At 41.8% G+C, this 24,978-nt stretch overlaps 1 protein-coding gene and 1 long non-coding RNA gene across 3 annotated transcripts in view; one reads left to right on the plus strand and one right to left on the minus strand.

Moving 5' to 3' along the window:
* UBE2E3 (ubiquitin conjugating enzyme E2 E3) overlaps positions 1–19,930 on the minus strand; it is an 85,874-nt gene extending 65,944 nt beyond the window's left edge. The window contains exons 1-3 of one of the 2 annotated variants that reach the window (XM_072811470.1): positions 19,498–19,930; positions 18,150–18,368; positions 16,206–16,256 (exon numbers count right to left, since the gene is read on the minus strand). In XM_072811470.1, coding sequence (XP_072667571.1) covers positions 16,206–16,256; positions 18,150–18,343 — 245 coding nt within the window. In that variant the 5' untranslated portion in view covers positions 18,344–18,368; positions 19,498–19,930. Of the gene's footprint in view, positions 1–16,205; positions 16,257–18,149; positions 18,369–18,869; positions 18,965–19,497 lie in introns of those variants that run through there. The other variant, XM_072811471.1, reaches the window with a different exon arrangement.
* Positions 19,584–23,327, plus strand: LOC140624555 (uncharacterized). The gene is made up of 2 exons (XR_012024018.1): positions 19,584–19,832; positions 21,313–23,327. It is a non-coding gene; the product is annotated as an uncharacterized lncRNA (long non-coding RNA).
* Positions 23,328–24,978: the final 1,651 nt, after the last annotated feature.

Genomic DNA, 24,978 nt, shown 5'->3' on the forward strand with positions numbered 1-24,978 from the left:
TAAATCTTTGTATATAACTGACCCTAATACCTCATTTTTCAGTCTTATTTCATAAACACGCTGGTTTATTTTTCCATAAAACAGCTATTTACCATTACATGTAACATACACCAGATATGGAGTATCTAATACACCAAAAACAGATGAAATAGGATTATCATCCACATTTATGAGACAGAAATTTAAATTAACTTGCTCAAAATCTCACAGCTACCTTGTGGAGTCGGGACTTGAACTTGTATTTGTCTAAGTCAGTTGGAATTCCTGAATATATTAAAAAGGGCATTTGGGGGGCAGTCGGGAGGTTGTCTCTGCCTTTCTAATATTTATATTCTTTGTTATCTTTTCTTCTTCAACGTTTATATTATAGTCACTCACGGTTATTAGTTATAATTGGGGCATCCCTGGCTTTTCTCCCTTCAAAATTTAAAGAACTGTTCACAAGTATTTTCAATAAGAATATTGGCTTTTTCAAAGGGGAGCATATTTTATTACTTTAAGGGAGAATTCTCTTCTACTTCAATATTTAGAACTGGGAGTCAGTTAAAATACACCAAATGATGCACAGTATCACAAGTGATTAGGGAAATGTAAATCCAAACCACAATGAGATGCCGCTTCACACCCACTAAGATGCTTATAGTCAAAAAACCAGAAAATACGTGTGACAAGGATGTAAAGAAACTGGAACCCTCACACATTATTGGTGGGAAACTAAAATGCTACAGCATTGTGCAAAGCAGTTTGGCAGTTTCTCAAGAAGTTAAACAGAACTACCACATGATATGGCAATTCCACTCCCAGAAATATACCCCAAAGTACTGAAAACAGGTATTCAAACAAATGCTTGTAGGCAAGTGTTCACAGCAGCACCACTCAGAGCAGCCAAATGATGGAAATGAGCTAAATATCCATAATTGATGAACGGATAAAATATATAAAATGCTTTTATCGGGATCCCTGGGTGGCGCAGCAGTTTAGCGCCTGCCTTTGGCCCAAGGCGCGATCCTGGAGACCCAGGATCGAATCCCACGTCGGGCTCCCGGTGCATGGAGCCTGCTTCTACCTCTGCCTGTGTCTCTGCCTCTCTCTTTCTCTGTGTGACTATCATAAATAAATAAAAATTTAAAAAAAAATGCTTTTATCTTGTATTCTTTATCTCAAAATATTCTATATTTTTTCTTCTGTAGCCTATGGTAGTAATATGTCATAGGCATATTGGCATAGGCATAGGACTGGAAACTGCCACTCTTCACAGTCTTGTACCAAACTTCCTTTGTGTGCGGGGTAACAGTCTAATAAATGAATTCTACTTGTTTCTACAATTTTAATACTGCTAGTCTTCAGTGAGACTATACAACTGTCATTTTGGCAGTGTGGGATCATGCTTGGGAATTTAGACTATTCTTGCTTCAAAACATTTTTAAGGTAGTTTTTAAGGTAGTTTTTCATGTTTTCCTATGTTCTCGAATAAAAGGTAAAAAAAAATCACCTAGAAGTTTGAAATATCCATATCCATAGAGAAAGCTATATAACAAAAGTATATAGGATAAATTTTTTAAAATTAGTCTACAAATAATCTACTTCAGGTTTTCAAATCAATCATCCTCTGGTTAAATACCTGAAGAGACTGCTGTTGAAGTGTTTTTATTTTCTTCGTTTTTTTTAAATATAGAAACACATGAAAGAAAAAATATAGAAACACATGAGTGAGATTCAGAACTGTCTCTGGAGTTATTAGCTCAGCCAGCTTACTCCAAAATTGTAGCTTAAGTTCTGATTTACTTGTATTTTTCAGCTGTTTGCACTAAAATTTCATGTCCTCATTAAGTCACTAGTTACATACACACATGCAGAGCCTTAATGTTTAGCAGACTCCTCCCACACACACTTTTACCAATACTCTTGTATTATGACACCGGCATTCAAAGTATAGGTGATTCTTAAGAAAACAGCCATTAAAATCAAGTAAGAAATATGAGCTTAATTGTTCTTCTCTAGTGAGAATAAGTGGTATTTTATTACCTCCTCTGCCGCTTCCCCATTATCCCCAACCCAACTAAGATCTTTAGTCTGAGTGCTAGTTCTCAGAAAATGGTTAGAGGGCCACTACTATCTGTATCCTAAGACATGCTTCTTAAAATGCACATCCTCCTCAGGCCACCCTTGGAACTACTAAATCAGAATCTCGGCTCTGGAGAATTGATTACAAGAATCTTAATGCACCAAGCCAAACCAGAACATTGCCCACATTAGCACAAGAGTAAGATGACCCTATAATTTAGCACACTGGGGAATTTCTGAAAGTAAAAACAAATGCTATTAATATTAATGCTATTAATAATCATAAGCCAGGATGTATGGTCAATGCAGGGTTCCTATAGCGCACTCCATACTTAAAAGAGTTTGGCTAGTTTCAGAGCTGCTTTCAATTAACAAGTTCATTAAAATTATTCTAAAATGTAATGCAAGAACGTTACATACACTAAGAGATGAAAATATAGATTTGTTTATTTATTTTAGAGAGAGAGAATGAGCATGAATGCATGCAAGCAGAGGGTGCAGAAGGGCAGAGGAAGAAGAGAGAATCTGAAGCAGATTCCCCCGGGAGCATGGAGCCCCATGCGGGGCTCAATTGAAGGGCTGTGAGGACCATGACCTGAGCAGAAACCAAATGTCTAATGCTTAACCAACTGAGTCACCCAGGTGGCCCACAATTACTGAGATTTCTGAGGAAATTCTGTAATCAAAGGCCCCTCTGACACAATGTGGCATGAGTGCCCAGGGGAAGATAAAAGATAAAACAGACACACGTGGGGCACCTGGGGGGCTCAGTCGGTTAAGCATCTGCCTTCAGCTCAGGTTATGATCCTGGGTTCCTGCTCAATGAGAAGCCTGCCTCTCCCTCTCCCTCCTCTCTCCGCTCATGTTCTCTAATAAATAAATAAACCTTAAAAAAAAAAAAGGATACACATGTGAAGAAAGAATAGGTACCACGTTTAAGAAGAAACAAATACTAAATACAAAAGAAGAGTAATTAGGAGAAAGAAGAAATATTTCATCAACAACAGAATACAAGTTGAAAAGTAAAGAGACATAACAAGGTGAACACTTAAAACAAAGAAATTACAAATAAGTCATATGAAGAAAACATGGACAACCAAGCTTACCAAATGACATTTTTGAAATAAAACAGAAGACGAAAAGCCAGATTACAAAAAGATGAAAGAGATAAAAGACAAATGTGGAGAAGTAGCTACATACATGGCTCAATAAAGATAAATGAGAAGCCAGAGAGGAGATAATAAGGAGAGAAAAGATGACAGAATTAAACGGGCTTTTAAATAATTTCTGAAAAACAGGAAAGGTTAATGGAGGCAATGGGCCAGCAGAAAAATCCCTCAGGTACACAGGTTTTCCTCTAAGTAAAATAAAACTCGCTAAACAAAAAGATCAAAAGATATGTATATACATACATATTTGCAAAAATGTGTGTGTGTATATATATATGTTGAGCTCATGCACAAAGTTCATATTCAGTATGAGAGTTCAGAGTTTGGGGGAGGTGTAAAAAGTAAAATGCTAGAGGAAGAAAACATCTATTTTTTGCACGGAAGATAATTACATAGGCAGTAAAATCACACACACTGGGTCATCACAGACTTTACATTAGAAATCTACTAAAAATTATTATACATTATTATTTGAAGCAATACTATACAATTTTTAATTACACTGTTATGATTTGCTAGCATTACAATGTGGAATCTCCACCAGTAATTTGTAATGTGAAGTGATTAACCCCTTTCCCCTCCTTAAGACATTTGGAAATGGGAGAAGGTGGTTTCTGGTGGCAATACTGGGACAGGCCTGACCAGCAGAATCCAAGGATGCTCAATGTCTTCCAAGGAAAAGCACAATCCAGCCCCAAATGCCAAGGGGGAACCCTGATGAGAAACACTGTAAGCAGACAAGGAAGGTTGCTTATCTTGTTAGATCTTATTAGATTACAACAGGGTTGATTTTTAAATTCATTTCTTGTGATAAATTAATTTCATTCTGATAAAGGTCTCTGCATTCCACCTTCATTTATTTTAATTCAGAAATTAAAAACAGACCTGTAGTTCCAATAAAGGTATTTCAGTCATCCTAATGCTAAGACTTAATAATTATCCCTTGACAAATGATGAAGAGGTGGCTAGGAGAATATCACTTGTTTAAAACAATAGCGTAAAAAAGTATTCAGTTTTTGAAAAATATCTAGGGCAATGGTTAGGCTGAATGTATGTATTTGCATTATTTTTTACCACAAAATAGGTCCATGCAATTTTTATGCATCCAAAGTTCCCTAAGGCAAAGCAACTGAAGCTAAAGTTTATTTAAAATTAAGCGGGTGTATAGGATTATAATGGCAACATACAGAAGTGCTGCAATGGACTGAAACACAACAGTTATGAGTTCACAATGATTCTGAAAAGGATACTAGGAAACCAACTATTATTTTGAAAAAGCACTAAAAAATAAAACTGATAAATAAGAGAAGGAATAAAACAGTCTGCCTTCACTAAGTAACTTTCCCAACTGGGTAAACAAATGGAAGATGCAGTAAGTTTCTCTTTAGAGATCTATTCCAATGGTTGCTAACATCACAAGAAGAAAATCAGATCTTACAAGTCTCCTGATAGAAACCATACTACCCATAAGGCAGTTGTGAAAGAAAGAAGAAAAAGAGGAAAAGAAAAGAAAGGAAAGGAAAGGAAAGGAAAGGAAAGGAAAGGAAAGGAAAGGAAAGGAAAGGAAAGGAAAGGAAAGGAGAAGGGAAAGGAGAAGGGGAAGGGGAAAGGGGGAAGGGGAAAGGGGGAAGGGGAAGGAAAAAGGAAAAGGAAAAGGAAAAGGAAAAGGAAAAGGAAAAGGAAAAGGAAAAGGAAAAGGAAAACGGAAAGGAAAAGAAAGAAAACCAGCCAAACCTGACTCTGATCAAGCCTCTTGACAAAACTCCCAAATTTAAAGGAAATATTGAAAGCAAAGATATTAAACTATACTATACAAATGCAATAAGCAAAGTCTACTCTCAGAAACTTCACCCAGTTCTTTCACTACACTGCAAAAAAATGGGGAAAAATATAATTTAGAGATTAAAAAAGATATAAAAGACATACCAACCAATCTCAATACGTCTACTTCATTTGGACACTGATTCAGGTAAGTTTAGGGAGTGGGAATTGGGAGGGAGCAGTTGTCTAGGACATCCACGAGACATCTGTAAACTTGAACAATTAAGGAATTTAGATTTTTTAAAATGTAGGTGTGTTAATGACATTGTAGTTAAGTTAGAAAGGAGTCCCTATTTTTTGAAAATGCACAGCACAATATCTGTTCTTTAAAAATATAGATGAAATGATGTCTGAGATTTGCTTCAATGTAATATGGGAGGGTGAGATGGATGGGATTAGAGGTGGAACAAGACTGGTCAAGGATTGGTAACTACTCAAACTGGGTGCAGGCTACATGGGGATTCATCATAATAGTCTGTTTACTTTCATATATGTTTCAAATCGTCCATAATAAAAAGTTAATTTAAAAAAACTAAGAAACCTCAGCAGGAGGGGAAAGCAATCATTTGCAACATGTTTATTTTAGGGTTTTAAAAAAGAACAAAATGCACGCTTGGCATAGTCCTCTAATGGATATGGGGATATTAAGCATCTGGGAAGATATAACAGAAACGTCTTTTAAAATTTTAAACAGACACTCGTTTAAATAAAATAAAATCTAAAGGAATACTAGTTAAAAACTGCCACTTAATTCCACATGGAACACATGCATCTAAATTCATGTTCAAACCCATCAAAGGCCAGATTTTTCCTCACTGTGATAGCAGGTGAATTTACCACAAGCATATATACTTCACAGATCCAACAAATATTACCAATACTCTTAGAAACAAGTGTGAAACAAAAATAAAACCATAAAGCCAAGGCCTTATGGTGCCCTTTATATTCTGTTGTTGCTACTCTTTAAATTGAGAAGACTACAGAAAGCAATAGGAAGCCATAAAAAATATGTAGCCACAATCTTCTGAGATCGATTCTCTTGGGGACCCTGAATAAATGGATTCTTGACCTACTAAAATTTAATGTGAAAAAATGATCCATTTGTAAAGGACTTCTAAGATTGTAAATGGCAAAACAAACTACAAATAACCACCCTTAGAAAGGGAATGAATGTTGTTTATAAAAAGTGAGAGGCAAGGATGTAAAGGGAGGATCATCATGATGATTTATAAGTAAAGGAAAATAAAATAAAAAGGTAACAAAATTCATGTTTCCCTAGGCCTTTCATTCCGACCAAAACATGTGGAGCTATACTCCCAAAAGCAATTTCAGACAAGAGATGTCTTTATTTTTCCCCAGACAAGCTAGAAGTTAAACAGAATGACAAAGTGTATTTGCTCTGGGACAGTGAAGCAGCAAAGAAACTTTGGAAGGGGATAACTGGTCCAAATCTCTCCAAAACAGGCAGACTAAACCACAAACAATGAATGAACATGGAAATACTGCAATTCCTTTCAGTTCCTATTCGCTGCAAATAACCATTAAATTAAAATAATCATACATTCAGGATCAAGAAAGGACTGAAATGTTTTTAAATGTAATGATCTAAAAACTTGGCCCCATTGCTGTTGTTTTTGAGGTTAATCGCTTCCTACTGACCATCACATACAAAACAAGCGCTATAAAATAAGCTTATGCTGTTTATCTACACACCCTTATAAAACCAATGAAATGTCAACAAAGAGGAAAATGCCACAAGTTTAAAATTCAAGACTGCCTTTAGACAAAATGCAAGGTACAGATTGATTCATAAAACTAATCTCATTAATCTAAAATGAACTACATAAACCTAGCAGGTCACCCTGAGAACGTTAGTAGGTCTGTCTTGCTAAGTGGACCAGCTCCTTTTCCAAAGAGACTCACTCGTAAGAAAAAAAGCAAATCCCCACACTACTATCTGGGAATAATTTCTGTATAAATTCACAAATTTAGGAAAACAGTGATTAAATGAACTATGAAGCTATAAGAAAAAAAAGACAAAATTAAGAGGACTTAACTTGAACATGAAGCCAAATTTGTTAAAAACGTGAGATCTAGTGCCAGTATCAAAAAATAGTAAGTGCACATGGTGCTGAGAAATCAGCATTCAAATTCTCCTAAAATCCTATGTGATTGGGACTTTTCTCCATAAAGCTAGGAATTCTTATCTACAGATGGATTTTTTTCCAACCTCAAAGCAATTCATAAACATGGACTGCTTCACAATACCCCAGAGAAAAAAGCAGAGGTAGATTTAAAGATATTCCTTTGCCCACAGGAAAGCCATACACAAAGAACTACAAGGCAGAGAACAAAGATTTGCTTTTTCCGTTATGATCATACTCAGTCCCTGACCTTCTTTCTTACAGGGGAAGAGAATAAGGCAAGAGAGCTGACAACTGGGGAAATGCTCCCTGAAAAAAACAAAAAAAAAAAAAAAAAAAAAGCTTAAATGATAATAAATTAAAAAAAAAAAAAGGTAAGAAAGCCTTGCACTCCCAAGCCAAAGAAGGAAACTCTTTTTTTTCTCCAACTCACCATCTGGACCTTACTTGCCAGGTTCTAAAACCCTACAAGGAACAGTATTTTTGGATCCTTCGAAAAACTATAAACAAACAAATGGGAGATATACTTAAACTAAGCATGCACCTACAGACCCATAATCAACTCTGAATGCTTTTACCAGATCTCTCAAGCAGCACTGTACAAAAGCAGAAGCGCTTACTTTTATGTCAAAAAGTAAACATAGATTTTTGTCCCGCATCTGTTATGTATATGCACTACATATGTGACATTTGGCAATTTTCTCAACTACTCTTAAGATTCAGTTTTGAGATCTTAAAAAGAATGATTCTTTAGAGGGTTCCTTTGGGAATTAAACAAGTTAGAGTATTAATAAGTATTATACTATGGACTCCAGTACAGTGTCAGGCTGGATGCTCAATTATTTCCTCTTTTGAAGTAAGAGTGAAAGTCATCTATTCATGGAAGTATGCATCCTTTGTGGCAGAAAAACTGATTTCTCACTGAATATCCATATGCTCCCCCACACTTTCCAGCCACCTTGCAGTTAGCGGAGGCCATGTGATGAATTCATGTCTTACTTCCAGACCGAAGCACTTAAAAGCTGGCACATGACCCCCTAACTCTCTTGCTTGGACACAGGTTTCAAATGGCACAACTACAGGATGCAAGAAGCAGAGAGCGGAGTCCATACATGGAAGACCTACCCAGGAGAGCTCCTGCATGTACAGTGGACTTCATATGAGCAAGAGAGTAAACCCTTATATGTTTCCAACACAGCAAAATTTAATGTACTCAATTGTACTCAACTGTACTCAAATGCTACAGGACAAAACACATACATAAAAATGGCAAGTCCTCTGTTTAAGTATTGAAGGACGCACTGGTTTTGGTGTAATTTCGTGCATTAAGAAAAAAAATGAAATGACTAAACAAAGTGGAAAAGTAATACACCATACGCGAGTTAAAAAGAAACTGATACTTATAGTTTCAACTTAAGCAGAAAGAATTCTAAAATCAAGAGGCTAAATTATTTTTCTAATTAAACATACAAGTCATACCACCACAACAACAAAAGCAATTTTCCAAGAATAAAAAGTGAGAAACTGAAAACTGCTATTAGAAAACAGGTAGAAGAAAGGAAAGTCGACCAACTTCAAAACACTTTCACTGTAAATGGCTGTAATCGATTGTCATTCTAACACAGGGAGTAGAGGACTCACAATTGCTTATCCACAATTCTGGAATCCCAAAAGCTCTAAAAATCAAAAGGTTTTTAAAGTAAGTTTGGAGAAAAATAATTTGGCAGCCAACACCAAACATGAACTAACCTGAAATTACTTGTAATGTCTATTTATTATCCCATTTAGTATAAATATTCATACATTTTTGGTGTAAAAATATTATGTGTTTGAAGATCCCACTGGGGTTGTTATATAAGATACAGCAAGCACATCATATTCCCTTTCTAAAATCAAAAATTTTCTGTACTCTGAAACACATCTAGCCCCAAGGGTTGGAAATAAAAGACTGTGGACTTAGAACAATAATAGAAGTGAATAATCTCTGTACTGTCTTAATGATGAAACTAAAAACCAAATCAAGAGCATGGCTTTCTTACCTGTTTGTAATTCAATGTAAAACTGAATTTGGATGAATTTCCAATGGTATTTCTCCTTGATGCATCGTACTTCAATATTTCTGGTAGAACACAGATACAACAGCCTAAAGCTAGATCATGCAGGGGTATAATTAACTGGTGGAAGACAGAAAAGAAATAAAAATACTGCCGAAAGCATTTCTGGCCTCAATAGACCATAATTTAGCAGGTATTCAAGGTAGCCATTCCTGTGGTTTCACATAAAAAACAACACACTCATATGTCAAAAAATACACAATAAATATAAACCATAGCACAGGAGTAGTGGGAGGTAGAGCCATCAGCTCTAAGAAGGTGTAGGAGAGTATACTAAGCAGGCATCGCTAATAAGACAGCAAAGTGGTAAAAAGAAAACTATGCAACAATTCAGGCAGCAAGGTATCAGAGTTAAGGATCTACAGCAGGATTTCTCAACCTGAGCACTACTGACACTTTAGTCCAGATGAATCTTTGTTGGAGGGGGTTGTCCTACACACTGCAGGGCATTTAGCAGCATCCCTGACCTCTACTCACTAAATATCAGCAGCCACCACCACCCCTTCTCCCAGTTAAGAAAGCACAAAAGTCTCCAAGCATTGTCTACTGTTCCCTCTGTTCCTTAGGCTTTTTTTTTTTGGGGGGGGGGGGGGGGAGGAGCTGATAGAGAGAAGTAGGGAGGCAAAAATCACCACCAGTTGATTGATCTAGAGGCAAAAGAACCACTGATATAGAGGCAAAGGAAAGAATAAAAGTTTAAAGAGTTTCTTTTCTAGATTCTAATAAAATGACAAATATACTTCCCTGACAAAAGCCGCATAGGAAGAAAAAAAAAATCATTTCTATTTCTCTAAGTCTACAAGTGGTTTTATTGTATGTTTTTAATCTCAATTTTATGAGGAAGATGAGAATGGCAGATCAAGCTCTCCATTCTCAATCTGAATGCCCTTGCACTCAAAGCAAGAAGGATTTGTTGATTTTCTTGTAACTAAACATATCCATCTGTTGTTAACAGCAACTCTTTTCAAGGAGGGAATAAGGTACCAATTGGTTAACTATAGAAAGTGACAAAACAACTGGGAATAAAGGCACACAGTGTTTTCACCTACTTTCTAACTACACTATCTGCTTTGAACATAATAGGTCCCTAATAAAAACATGACCTTTTAGGGGAAGAAATACTGTTTTCAATCATGTCATTCTTTTGGGAAAAGTTTTTAGCCACAACAGCACTGGGTCTTCCTGCAGCACTCTTGCATATGAGACAAATAATTAGGCTTACTATAGTATTATCAGTTTCCTTCTATAATAGAAAACAGTAGCTAAGTGCCTTTGAATAATCATACTAAGAATTACTACTATGAAGAAAAGTACAGAACATATGGTATTTTTAAGAGAGTTTTCTCCAACCCAAAGTCACTGTTTTGCCTGGACTTTCTATTCTGGTCAATTCGACAGATTTCGATTTATCTATTAATTTAACAAATTTTCATATGCAAAATACTGTGTAAAGCAAGAGTTACAAAAATGTGTAAGACCACACCCTCCTTTCAGAGGAACACTTACCCTTGCAGAAGGTAGAAACAAGTAAATAATTAGAGTATACAACATAAACATACTGTATTATGTGTTTCATCTGTGTTGAAGCTAGTACTAGCCTAATGAAACATAAATATCATTTAAAAGGATCAGTAATGCCCAAATTTCCAAAAAAAATCCTCATGATTTTTGAAAATCTGTGCAGAAGTCAAAATTTAATTAATAAAACACTAAGAACTATCTATCAGTAGATGACCACAATGGGGTGGTAGGGAAAATACCTTCAACCAGAGTAGTTCTTTATTTATCTGTTTTAGAAAGTGTGCTTCCAGTTAAGATTTCATTTTTATTAAAAAAAAAAAAGAGAGAGAGTTCCAGAATTTTTTTGAAGAGTTGAAAATGACTAGATGACGAAAGAGATCTTTCACAAAAGAGGGTATCTTCCTTCACATAGCACATGCTGCCTAATATCAACCACAACAACACATGTATAAGTAAAAAAGAAAAAAAGCAATCTATCTATAAATGCGGAGGACTTTAAAAATCAAGCACTGTAAGGGCACTTGGGTGGCTCATCTATTAAGCAACCTGATTCTTGATTTTCGCTCAAGTAATGATCTCAAGGTTGTGAGATCCAGGCCTAACCTCCCTGCCTCCCTCCCCCAAATAAAATGAAATAAAATAAAATGCTGTATAAGCAACCAACCAAGCAATGTAGATATCACATGTTATTTTGATTATTACCTGCCTTCATATACCAATTACAAAAAGCTTCCAAAATCACAGGCAAGGAAAAAAGTTGCTATATTTAGGTTACTGGTAAACTACATCAATTCAGAATCCAAGTTTTACAAATATTGATATAATCTCATTCTCAATAAACCTGCACATTTTTAAAACAGGATATTTTAAAAAGGGAAAACGTAACTATCACCCTTATTTTCAAAATTTTTTCATTGTAATTTACTGCAGAGAGAGATCATTCTCTATTGAATTAAGTATCATTAACTTTATGTATATTCCTCTTAAAAGGGATATACTAGTCCTTCATCCTTGCCCAATGTCCTTAGGTTAATTTTCTTTTTTACACAAGTTCTAAGGAACTCCTTTAACTAATAAATATATATTTAAAATTTTTTTGCTTGATGTGTTTTCAAATAAATAGATGCTAAATTGATTAAAATAAAATTACTCCTAGAGTACGATGTTGATCCATTGGAAAAATGCCAGCAAGAGTGAGGACAGGTGTCTAACCTGCCTCTCTCCCCTTAATTATGCTGTGGTCACTTTACTGACCCAATTTACACCATTACAAAACTTTAAAACATAACAACTCATTTAATCCTCAACCTGTAGAAGGGGAATTATTTTAATCTCCATTTTACATTTAAGAAAACTGAAAGACAGAAATATATCCTAACTGATCTAAAATAACACAGCTAATAAGAGGCAGATCAAGGATTTGAACTCAGACCAATGTTTCTGAAACCTTAATATACATTTGATTCACCGGGATTCTTGCTGAAATTCAGTCTCTGATTCAGTACTTCTGCAGCGAGGGTAGGCAAGATTCTGCATTTTTAATAATCTTACCTGCGATGCGGACCTTGCTGACCTGAAGATCACCCTCTGAGGAGCAAAATTCTAGTCTATCCTAGAAAATGGTGGCAAGCGGCAATAGCCCTCACGAGGTACGGTTCACCCACAGTTAGACAATGAGAGGCTTATGAGCAAATCAAGAGTTGCCAACTTCTGGTTTAGAACTTAATTGCCTCTTGTATTAATTTTGTTTTTAAAAGAAGGATGCTGCTAGCAAGATTTACAAGTATTAAAGTACCTTTTCAAGTTCTGCAAGCACACACTTGATACTATTACGTCCCCCTCCAGTAAGGCCTTTCCCACATCCAAAAACTATTTACAAACGTCCCTGAATATCCAACTTTGACACGGATTCAACCTCAACATATTAAAGAACTTTTTAAGAGTGCGTATTTGTGCTTTTATCATATACGGAAAGAATCAGAGGTTGAGTTAAAGATCTAGCAACCTCCTAAAGGTCTGTAAGTGGTTACTGTGAAAGGACAAGGGCACCCTCTGGGAAAGAGGGAACATAAATGTCCTAATAGCACAGTACTCAACAATTCTAGTCAATCACTTTCTCCAAAAACAGATAGGGAAATGCCCATAACACAACTTCCCTTCATTCTCACTGATGAATCAACTATACCATAACGCAGGATACACTATGTAAACCATATAAATCAAGGCCACTACATTAAATATTAAATCCCTATGTTGAGAATGCTCTGGTCTAAGGAACTCCACTACCTAAAAACTAAAATGCCATCAAATCACTGGAAATAGTCCTTTATCCAACTTTTATACTCTCAGGAAAAGAAATATCATTACTATCAAAAATATATTCAAACCTGTTTAAAACCACACACTTACTTCAACAGGTAAGTCTACCCTAAGATCACTCTCGATATACACATATTAGACATATAATAGTAAGGGAATATGTAACATAAGAGAAGAATATTTTATTAATAAAGCACAAGAAGGGAGGATGGGATCTAAGAGAATTCTTAGTCTTGTCTAATTCTGGTTTTGCTGAGTTTTATTTCAACCAACTTTTTCCTGAATGTACACAGATATACTTTACATTTCTTCCCTGAGGAAGAATTAAATCTGTCACCTACTTTGACAAGCTTGTAAAAATTATTTTCAAAACCATAATGGAATTCTGATTAATTAACTGCACATGAAAGTTAAACATCAAAGTCAAGAGAGTATAAGGTTTCATAGATTTCAGGCAATATGAACTCACACATTTTAAAACTGATTAACATAGAATCCCATTTTAAAGTATAACATAAATCAATAAACTTAAACTATACAATCACCATAAAGCTAAAATCCTCACCCATGCACCTGTGAACTACAACAACACCATGATCTGTCACACATTTCCGACAGGTAAAAAAAAAATGCAACACAAATTCAGACTTCACTGTCAAAATCCCAAAGTGTCTCCACCAAACACTCAATATTCCAAATTCCTGCTCGAGGACAGGACTAGATCATCTTCCACCCCAAAACAATCTCCAGACGCTTTAAATAAAAGACACAGAAGTATCTATTTTACGTCAGGCATATAAAGAAGACCGTCCCCAAACTAGTAAGACACAACTTCTCCCAGTTCCCTGTCAAGACTCACTTTTTCTGTTTTTCCTTTAGTCACATAGCCACAAAAAAAAAAAAAACAAAAAAAACAAAAAAAACACCACCCTGAAATATTAAAAGAACTAGAGAACCGAAATACATAATTTGCAATAGTTTACAATCATCACAAATTGTGACCAGGGAAAGCACAGATGATGTAGTCCATGTCACCGTCCCCAAGCCCACAGGTTCGCTACTTCAATGATCACTAAATGTGAAGCGTAATTTCAGACTAAAATGAAACATGGCATATAAACAGAAAAATAAACAAACTTTCTGCCTCCCAGAAACATTCAACTTCCTCTAAAATATCCTCAGTGACCTTGGGGAACCATTCCTGGGTTAAACACGTAAAGCACACTTCTTCAGTAACTGCAACACTACACTACTGCTCCAAGGGCATTCAACACTTCGCCTACTAGACTCTTTAGATTTATGCACGTACGCTAGTTTTTTTGCAGAAAATCAACAGAAACCAATGTTTGACCTCACGTGCAATTTAGGTTTTGAACTGATAGATCTTTACATCTTTTACAAAGGGAAATATCAGAATATACTCTGCAAGTTAAGTGATTCTTCCAAGAGCAAATCTAACTTGACCTCACTAAATGGCTACAGATTAGACGCACCAATCCAGAAGGCTGGAAGGAATACTTTGATGTATTTATTCTCTAAAGCAGCAGCACTGCTCACTAGAAATGTAATACAAGCCACATAACGTATCTTCAAATTTTCTAATAACGGCATTAAGATGGTAAAAAGGTAAAATTTTAAAACATTCTATGTGACTCAACATACCCGACTTCTCATTTAAACACGTCACAGATAGTTTTAAAAATCACTAAGGTACTGTACATTCTTTTCTTCGTACTAAGTTTTCAAAATCTGATGTGTATTTTACATTTAGAGCACATCTCATTTTGGACAACAACTGAAGTGGTCAAGAGCCACAAGTGGCTAGTGGCTGCATCAGTGGACAGCACAGCTCTTAGAACTTCGAGATCTAACATACCCACTACCTGTTTAAATTAGTTTACATTCACGTTTGCCTTCTGAACTGAAATAGCTGATTACGAATATCAGCAAAACTGTTAATTCACTGAATAAATCAGGATCAGATCACCTTATCCAAGGATCTGATTAATACACACAAGCAAGAAGCAATGGAGTTACACCCAATTACATCTCAAGAAGACTTCAGGGCTAGGTCTGATCATCTCATGTGAACACAACTTACATCAAAAATACAGGTTAGGACAAGAAAATCATTTTCCTATCCAACTGTAACCCTGCCTTGTTTCTAGCTGCCACTCTTGCTCTTGAGCACATATCTGTATGCAAATTCTCTACAACACTTTTTTTTTTCCTAAGTCTGATGAATTTTGGAAGCCACATAGTCACAGCTGAAAACAGAGCACTAAGACAAACTGAAAAAAAAAAAAAAAAAGTTCACAAACAGAACTGTCAACCACTTACTTTTAAAGCACCTTATAGCAACCAACCGTTTTAAATTATCCCACAGGATGTCACTGTAATGAATTCTTCCTACAAATTCCAATTCATTTACTGCTTTCCATACACATATTATAAGGACCAAGACTCCTAAGGATTTTCCCAATTAAGACATTTGATTAACAAGTAAGTAATTCCACCAATGCATTCTCTAGAAAACAACTAAAAGCATTAGCTTAGCACATAAAATTTGTCCTTAAGGCACATTACTGAATAAATCAAACAGAAACTATACTCTTGTTTACTGCATTTACATTCTGTAACACCACATTCAGCGATTTCTAAATTTGGAAGGTCAGTTCAGATTGCACACGAGCAGTAACTTTAAAGCTTAGCAAAATTTTAGAAGTTTCTGCAATATACTTCTGAATAAGCACCCTACAGAGATGTTACAACGGAACAAAAATCAGCACCACTCACACCCATGTCAGTAAGAAGCCCAGAAATCGGTCTGTTCCTAAATCTAAGAGGTACGATACACGCTGAAGAGTATTTTCCCCCCCAAACCGGTTTAATTCACCTCGGATAATTTTTATTTGCTCCACTTGCAAGAACTGAAGAGAAGCAAACAGTAGCTGCTTTTCTGCAGCACACGTACCCAGAGCCGATACGTTAACCTCCTGATATTTCTCCACATTTCAAAAAAAAAAATCAGAACAACAAAATGTGTGTCTTACCTGCAGTTAGGAGGAGGATCAAGAGTTATTTCGGCTAGCTCCTTCTGAATTCTGTTAGTGAAATGAGAACAGACAAAAAGGATTTGAGGTAGTCTACAGAATAACCGGGGAATTACACTGCCCTCTACCACCATGCAGTTAAATGCAAGGCTGGCTTTGCCTTCAGTAATGCTAACATGGCTGCTTCCTCTTTGTTCTCAGAGGCATAACCCAAATCCCTTAACAGAAACTTTGCAGCTTTTTTTCTCACTCGCTACTGTAAATAAGTATGACATGCACACCTGATTTGAGAAGTAGTCCTCCACTAGTACTCAATAAAGGATAGAAGATCTATTTTAAAACACTTTTTACCAAAGAAATTCTCTTTTCAAGCTTATATGCAAATGAGACAAGAAGGGAGGAGGGAAAGCACTAGAATTTTTGACAATGACTTCAAGTCACTTTTATAGAGGTAAGCGTCAGCAAGCTATCACACGAGTACGTTAACAGTTTTGACGATATCTGGGGCCAAAAAAAGTTTAAAATTCACAAACATCTTTACCAGTGAAAAACTTCTAAAGGACTCTGACATTCTTACTTAACCAATTCTGTTTTCCTTGACCTTAATTTCAGTACAGGACTAAGACTGAGTAAAGTGGGGAGGAAAGAAATACCAGGATATATAGCCTTGAGATGGGGGCGGGGGGGGTGGGGGGGGGGGAGAGCAGGGGAAGCAGTTCTCTGATTTTATTCAAATTTAAAATGCTTTCAAAACTTAAGATGTGTTTAACACGTTCCTCAACAAGATCACAGCAAATTGAGGGGGACTCTAAATTATTTAAGAGACTGCTGTTATTCAATAAAACATTCTCAAGTTATTAATACGGGATTACTGATAGAGGTGAAAGTCCACAGAAAAATAAGAGTACTTCGAAATCACTACAGAACGCAGTATTTGAACAGTTTTTATATTTTCTTCTCCCTTTAGTTGTGATCACTAGAAACCAACAAAATGTCAATATGAGCTAACGCTATAGACATATCTGACGTAGAATTAATAGAATTCATGGATATTCCCCTAGTGCCACCAATGGAGTCCCCTCGACAGAATCCTTTTTTTTTTTTTCTCTCTCTCTCTCTCTTTTTTGCCATCAAAGATAATATAAATCAACAGGAAACAAACGGCCTTTCGTATATACCCAACAAAACAGGTTTCTTCTCCTGTGGGGTATTAACACGTCAAGCAGATCCACAAGTTTCAGAGGGAAGGGCCACAAACACAACGAAAGTTTTCGACAGCCAGGTGCCATCCAAAATGGTAAATGGCTCCTCTGCAGTTTTATGCGCGCTCACGAGAATAGAGAGAGAGGCATAACCAACCGTTAACTACAGAAGAGCAGTTACCTGGGATGCGTGACTTAAAGTCCTTATCTGCAAAACTGAAAGCAAACGGGGAGCCCAAATTTTAAATCTGCTCTCCAGTATAGTCCAGGCCTTGAACTGACAAATTTCCTAGCAAACACACTCCCCTTTCTAATCATCAGGCTTCATGGAGAGGCGCTGCTGATCCTCCAGAAGTGTCAATTTCAATGAAGAAGAAGAAGAAGAAGAGTATGACTCATAAAAAGGAACATCCTCAATGTACCAGCTAATTTGGGCGCACCAAATTTCCCTTGCCAGCTCCTCAAACAATCTGTCAGAACGGGAGTCCAAGCTCTCTCTACTCAAGGACACTCTCCCTGAAGTTAACCAAAGTACAGAGTTAAGTTCCCTTAGAAGTACAGTTCTAGGGAGGTGCCTTACGTCCCACCTAAAGAATGACAAGCTATTCAAGTGCAAATAGAAGTGATCACCAAGTAAATATCTCCGAACCCTGGCTAGTGATGTAAAAAAAAAAAATACCAACAGTGAGTTGTCTGGAAGACAACCGGAATCATGTGCTTTCGTCCTTTTTTGACACGTTACCTTTTAGCACTAGTGGATAACTTAGCAGTGGTTTTGCTAGAGAGTTTGGTGTTTTTCTTCTGCTGGGTGGCAGAAGGTTTTCTTTCCTCTTGCTCTTCGGGCTCTGGGGCGGCGGGGTCCCGCTGGTCTGCATCTGAACTCCCACTGCTGGTGCTGGGGCTCTCATCATCGGACCTTTGCCTATCACTGGACATCTTGGTGAACTTATTTCTTAGAAAACTTTTAAAGAGAGGGGGGGAGAAAAAAAGAGAGAGAAAGGAAATATTAAGCCTGAGGGATCAACCAACAACAGCACGTTCTCCTCCCAAGGTTCCCCTACATTCGCATTTTAATGAGAAACACTTGCCAGTGCTCACACTGATCTCATCATCACCCAGCAAGGTTACACGGGGAGGTGGTGTGTCTCACCACGTTCAAGCCTTGGCCGAACTCAAGTTCGGAGAAAAAAAAAAAAAAAAGAAAAGAAAAAAGAAAAACAAACAAACAAACAAAACACCCCACTCACATTTTTTTCTTTTTTTTTTTTTTTTGTCCTTCCCCCCCCCCCCCCCCCATCCCTTGGACAATCTATCAATTGTGTAGTTTCTCAGAAGGCATGAGACAGATTTGCCAGGGAACTTAGGCGACGAGCATTGAGGACACCTTGTGCATAACAGAGCTGGGGCTGAAAAATGTGCAAAAAAAAAGAAAAAAGAGAGAGAGGAGAGAGGAGTCACTAACGTCTCAATATTTAGGCGCTGACAAGGGTCCAGGCAGACCGTGCAATCCCCCTGCTGCAGCAGGAGAGCGGACCCCGCCGATGGCCCCCGCGCGCATTCGGGGTGGCGGTTCCCGCTCGGTGCACGCCGGCCCTCGCGGCGCGGACGGGGGGCGGGGGGGGGGCGGCGGCCGGTGCCCCGGGCGGGCTCCCCCCGAGCTCCCCGAGCTCCCCCGAGCGGCCCCGCGGGCGCAGCGGGCGCCCGGCTGCACCGCCCGCCGAGCTCCCCGCGCCGCCCCGGCCCCCCGCTCCGCGCTCGCATCGCGGACCGACATTTTGTCCAGAAATAACCAAAAAAAAAAAAAAAAAAAAAAAAAAAAGGGGAAAGAGGAGGCAAACACAAACAAACAAAAGCCGCAAGAAGTGCAGCACCTCCCCGCGCCGGCGAGCCGCGGCCGCCCCGCAGCCCCGCGGCCTTTGTGGGGAGGGCGCCCGGGGGCCGCCGAGGATGCGCCCCCGCCCCGCCCCGCCCGCGCCCCCGCCCGCGCCCCCGCCCGCGCCCGCGCCCCCGCCCGCCGCCCGCGAACAAAGCTGCCGCCCCCGCCCCGCCCCCGCCCGCGCCCCCCGCCGCCCCCGGCCCCGCCGCCTCACCTCGGCCGCCCGCCCGGCCCGCTCGCGCGCCGCTACGCTGTGGGGGAGGGAGAGCGAAAAAAACCCTTCCTTGAGGAAATGGAGGCAGCCGCGGGGGGGGCGGGAGGGGGGGGAGGGAAAAAAGAAGCCGCGGAGGCTCCGGCCGGGGAGCGTGGAACATCGAGAGTCGGCGGGGGCCGTGCAGTACCGCGCTCCGGCCGGAGGGTGGCGCCGCCCGGCCCGCGCGGGGAAGGCCGGGGAGGGCCGCGGAGGCCGGGGAGGGCCGCGGAGGCGGACAGGCGCAGGAGGAGGAGGGGGACGAGGATGCCGAGGCGATAGGAAATAAATAATAAATAGTGAGAAATAAATAAATAAATAATAAATAGAGCGTGCGGGCGAGGGCTGCGGGCGCGGGCTGCGGGGGAGGGCGCGCTCCCGGGGACGCGGGCACCCCGCGCGCTGTGGCCTCCCGCCGCCGCCGCCCGGCTCGGCTCCTCCCGGCCGCGCAGTCAGCAAGTTCCGCGGCGGCCGCGGGGAGGGGGAGGGGGAGGGGAGGGGAGGGGCGGGGAGGGGGAGGGGCGGGCGCGGCGGCGGCGGCGGCGGCGGCGGCGGAGGGCGGAGGGCGGAGGGCGGAGGGGCGCGCGCTCCCGGGGCCGCCGGGCACGAGCGCCTCCCGCCCGCGCGCCCTCCCGCCCCCCGCGCCCCGCGCCCCCGGGCCGGGAGCTCCGCGGAGGACGCGCGGGGGACGCGGCGATGCGGGGGCGCACGCGGGCCCCGGACAAAGAGCGCGGGCGGGGACCCTGCCGCCCTCGGCCGGGGAGGGCGGGGGCGCGGGGACGGCTTCCGGCCTGAGCCCGCCTCCCGAGCGAGGCTGCCCATTGGGCCACCCGCCCCCGCGCGCACCGCGCACCCCGCACCGCGCACCCCGCACCCCGCACCCCCGCCCGCCGCGCCTCCGTGCACGCCCCGGGGGGGAGGGCGCGCCCCGAGGAGCCCCCGCCCTGGGAGGCCGCGAGCCTGCGGGGGTCGTGGAGCGGGCCCGGGAGGGCGGAGGCGGGGACGCGCTGCTCCTGGCCCGCCCCGGAGCCCCAAGGCCAACACGAGGTCGAGGGCATCGAAGGAGGAGGAAGGAAGGGTTGGCAGCCCAGGGCCCCGCGCTCTGCCTGGCTCTGGCCCTCCGCGCGCCCAGGGGGCAGCCAGCCCTTCGGAGGCTTTCACAACTTAAAAAATAACCCCAATCGGGGCGGGGTGGGGGGGTGTTAAACGTCCTGCCCCAGCCTGAGCTCGCGGGGCTCTCCGAGGCCGCCTCCCCCGCCGGCCTGGCCCCATGTGCACGCCGGGCAACCGTCCTGGAGCGGAGCGGAGCGGGGAGCGCTGGGCCACGCCGGGTCGGAGCGTGCGCGCAGGGGCAGCCTCGGAGGGGCGTCCTCCGGGCCGGTCTTGTCCCCTTCCAGCACCTTCTCTGCTCTGGGGTCCGAAGTACCAGAACTTCCTGTGGGCCGCCCAGATGTCCTCCAGCTCCTGGGAACGTGCTCCAGGGATGCAGCCCCGCGGGAAGCTGCGGATCCCTGTCCCGCCGGGGCCAGGGCCAGGGCCAGGGCCAGGGCCAGGGCCAGGGGTGCTGGAGCCTGTGCAGCTCCCGGAGGCGGCGGGACCAGCAGCCATAACAGAGCAACCGGACTCAAAGCAAGAAAGAGAAGAAATCTGCGGGGGGGGCGGGGGGGGGGAACCGAATGCACCAACATATTTTACTTACTTTCTCCAACAAGTAGGAAAGTTTGGGCTAAGGGTTGCGTACAGCTGCGAGGAGTAAGTCACATTTCTGTAATTTTCCAGATGCAGAGGCACGCGGTGCACCCTGCTGCTCGGTGCTGCACACACAGTCCACCTTTGGGACGGTGCGAGGGCCAAGCCAGCTCGCTGTCCAGGAGGGGAACAGATCCTTGGGGTTCGCCAGGTTGGTGAGGAGGAAGGATCCTCGAGTCAGCACAACCGCCAGGTCTCAAGAGATGGGGAAGAGGGAGCCTGCTCTGTGTGTTGACAAGCGTTTTGATTTGTGGGGATCAAAGGCTGCATGTGGACAGAACTTGGTAAAAATATACACAGAAGGGCCCCCCCACCACACCCCACCACCACCACCACCCCACCACCCCCAACTTTTACACCGATGCTGCGGCTCAAGGGCTCAAGCCAGCCCATTTGGAGTTTGGACTTTCCTGTTTGGAATGCGGAGCTTTGAAAGAAAAGCTGTGTATGGAAGTGGGCTCTTTTAGAAAATAGATTATCACAGAAATAGCCTGAAGGTCCAAAGGCCAGTTGCTGATAGGATTCGGGTGGGGCCAGGAGATTGGGAAATACAGATACTTAGTTGTGTCTCGGTCGCATCTACACTGGGCTGAAAAGCAAGGGAACTGGATTCTGATTTCGTCCTATCAGGTTTACGTGACCTCAGGCAAGTTACTTGTGCGAACCTAAATATCCTCCTGTGTGAAAGGAGCTTGTAGCCAGCGGAGGTTCCAGGCGCCCTCCTGCTCAACAATTACGGGATTCTTCCAAGAGTTTGAAGTCATGTGGTTCCACTCAACGGAATGTGGCACGTGGGGACTACCAGATGCTGGGAAGTTGGAATAAAGCGTGGGTGCTGGTCCTGTCCAGCTCAGGAGGACTGAGGAACTGAGGGGGACAGGTAGAAGCGTGGGCTGTGGGAGAAGAGCTGCATTCAAGGAGTGAACAGAATGAGTAGAGTGTTTTAATGACCAGTCCACCGGTAGTGGCATTATTAATTCGGCTTGGGGACATAAGTCATGGGTGGGTTAAAAAGAACAGTGAGCTAGGCCTGGAGGAATGAATAGGTGATAATATAGATGATGTTCTTGGCACAGTAGCTGGCACATAATAGTTGCTCAATAGCCAGTACTTAGGGGATGACCAAAGCCACCATAAAGAGAATGAACGGCTCCTTAAGGTTAGGGAGAGAGGTGACCTGCCCCCAAAATCTTGGGTACTCAGCTGCCTTCATTCACCTGACTAAAGGTATCCTTCGGGTGATCCTTTCCAGCGCACAGATCTCCAAGGTCAGATCACATCACCATCTCGACCAGGGGCAACTTGTAAATTCTGAACGGTTCCTCACTCAGAGTTCTTTCCCACAGGACACCCTTTTTTGCTAATTACTCTCTTTCTTGTTTTTGCCACGTCTACCCTTGAGATTAGGGATCATGTTTCATAGGCTCTCCGGAAGGAATATAAATTTGACCTAATGCAAATTATTCCATAAAGTATATAATAAAAGTTTTCCCAGATGACCCTCAAAAGAGTACCACAAAGCGGACACCGGCTACCGCGGCAGGTTGTCCCCTCTCAGTCCCCTGTTTTTTTCTTGTTGGCCTGGGGCCTTGCCAGCTTCTCACTCACAACCCCAAGAGAGGCAGGGGTGAGAAGATCCTCTATCCAATGGCAACAGATGGTGCCATAATTATTACCTTCTCTCCTCTTTTTCCCCCCCAGATTTTGTGACCAAGAGGGACCTATCGTTGTAAGGGCAGAGAAGGCAGGCCCCCGAAATCTGTAGCTGGGGAGACGCTCTCTCCTGAACCTTCCAACGAGTCTTAGCGTTACACATGTACTTAAGCATATGCGTGTATAACCAAGAATTTTACAGGAATAGATCTTTTCAGTTGCCTAAGACGTTTCTGAATTGAGGAGTTAGATAAGCTTTGGTGAGGCCGCCGATCGTTTCTAATCGCCCACCATAGCAACATACCTCCCAACATAGGACACCCTGTGCATGTCCTATGGATGGATGGATGGATGGATGGATGGATGCAGAATAAATTTGCTTATTGATCTCTGAATGCTTTGGTTTCTCTCCTCTCACTAGCTTTTCATTTTACCCCTTTCCTTCTCTCAGGTTCTCTCCGATGCTACCCAGTTGCTTGTATCCTTTTGCCCTCTGGCTATGATATTTTTTTCTTCCTACCCATAAACATGGATGGGTTTCCCAGAAAGTCATTCCTTGGCCCAGGCTGAATTTAGGAAGCCACGTTTTTGCCCTTGTCAGTCTCCGTGTCCCTGGACCCCCAGAACCCAATGCACGGCTTGACACCTGTGTGCTCGTCCACCACGTCCTGGATGGAGAGCCCGCTGTGTGCCCACCCTAGGTTAGGCCCTGGAAATGGACAGGTGCCTAAGCCTCAGTTTGACTTCAAGTACGTCAGGACCCAAAACTCAGTGATCATTTCCTGCTTTTCTCTTTTGTGATAACTCCGAAGGAGGGTAAATGCCAAAAAGGCTCATGTCTTTATCTATAAAGAGCTCATACACATGAAAATAAAACGGAAGCATCTTGAATAGAGCAAGCGCATGATCAGAAAAATTTTCAAAGAACTTCATTTGCTTGACTGTATTAAAAAAAAAAAACAAAAACCTGAAACCTTGCTAGTTATCAAAAAAGGAAAATTAAAACTCATCAACAACAAAAACAATGTTTAGTGATGATAATCATTGCTGGCAAATTGATTAAAAAAGTTTCCCTTTGTCCACGTCCAGTGGCAGTCAAAGTTAGTAACTTTTACAAAGCAATTTGGAAGTCTGGGTCAAGAACCTTAAATGAGTTCACATCCTTTAACCAACTTTCTCCATTTCAAGAAATGCATCTTAAGGAAACATTCTAAATGTGGGGGGAAAAAAATCAAAAAATCAGAAATGTCCAATTCTAGGAAAATTATTACTCAAATGGATTCATACAACACAATGAAATCTGCAGGTATTAAAATCTATGAAGAGTATGCAAAATACAAGAACGGATTAAGATAAAATGCTAACGAGGGCAGGAGTTGTCTATTTTGTGAAGTCGGAACCTGACTCGATGCCTAGTAAGGGATCTGGGACAAAGTAAGTGCTCAATAGATATCTGTCAAGGAACTATGCACCACATCCTCACAACTAGCAAAACTATCTGAAAGGAGCACACTCTAGAGGTTAACTATGCTTATATTTCTTTTTTTTTTAAGATTTATTTATTTATTTATGATAGAGAGAGAGAGGCAGAGACACAGGAGGAGGGAGAAGCAGGCTCTATGCCGGGAGCCCCACGCAGGACTCGATCCCGGGGCTCCAGGATCACGCCCTGGGCCAAACAAAGGCAGGCACCAAACCGCTGAGCCACCCAGGGATCCCCTAAGCTTATATTTCAAAGCAACTATGAGGGGCACCTGGGTGGCTCTGTTGCTTGTCTGCCTTTGGCTCAGGTCATGATCCTAGGGTCCTGGGATTGAGCCCTGCTTTGGGCTCCTTGCTCCGCGGAGAGCCTGCTTCTCCTTCTCCTTCTCCTTCTGCCCCTCACACCCACCCCGCTCGTGCTGTTTCTCTCTCTGTCAAATAAATAGATAAAACCTTTAAAATAAAAGAAAGCAACTATGAATGACCTTTTTCAATCTATATTCAGTATTTTGCTAAGCATTTTTAAATAGGCAGGTACTCCTTTCATAATAATAAAAAAAA

The sequence above is a fragment of the Canis lupus genome, chromosome 34, assembly GCF_048164855.1.
Source record: "Canis lupus baileyi chromosome 34, mCanLup2.hap1, whole genome shotgun sequence".
Lineage (NCBI taxonomy): Eukaryota > Metazoa > Chordata > Mammalia > Carnivora > Canidae > Canis > Canis lupus.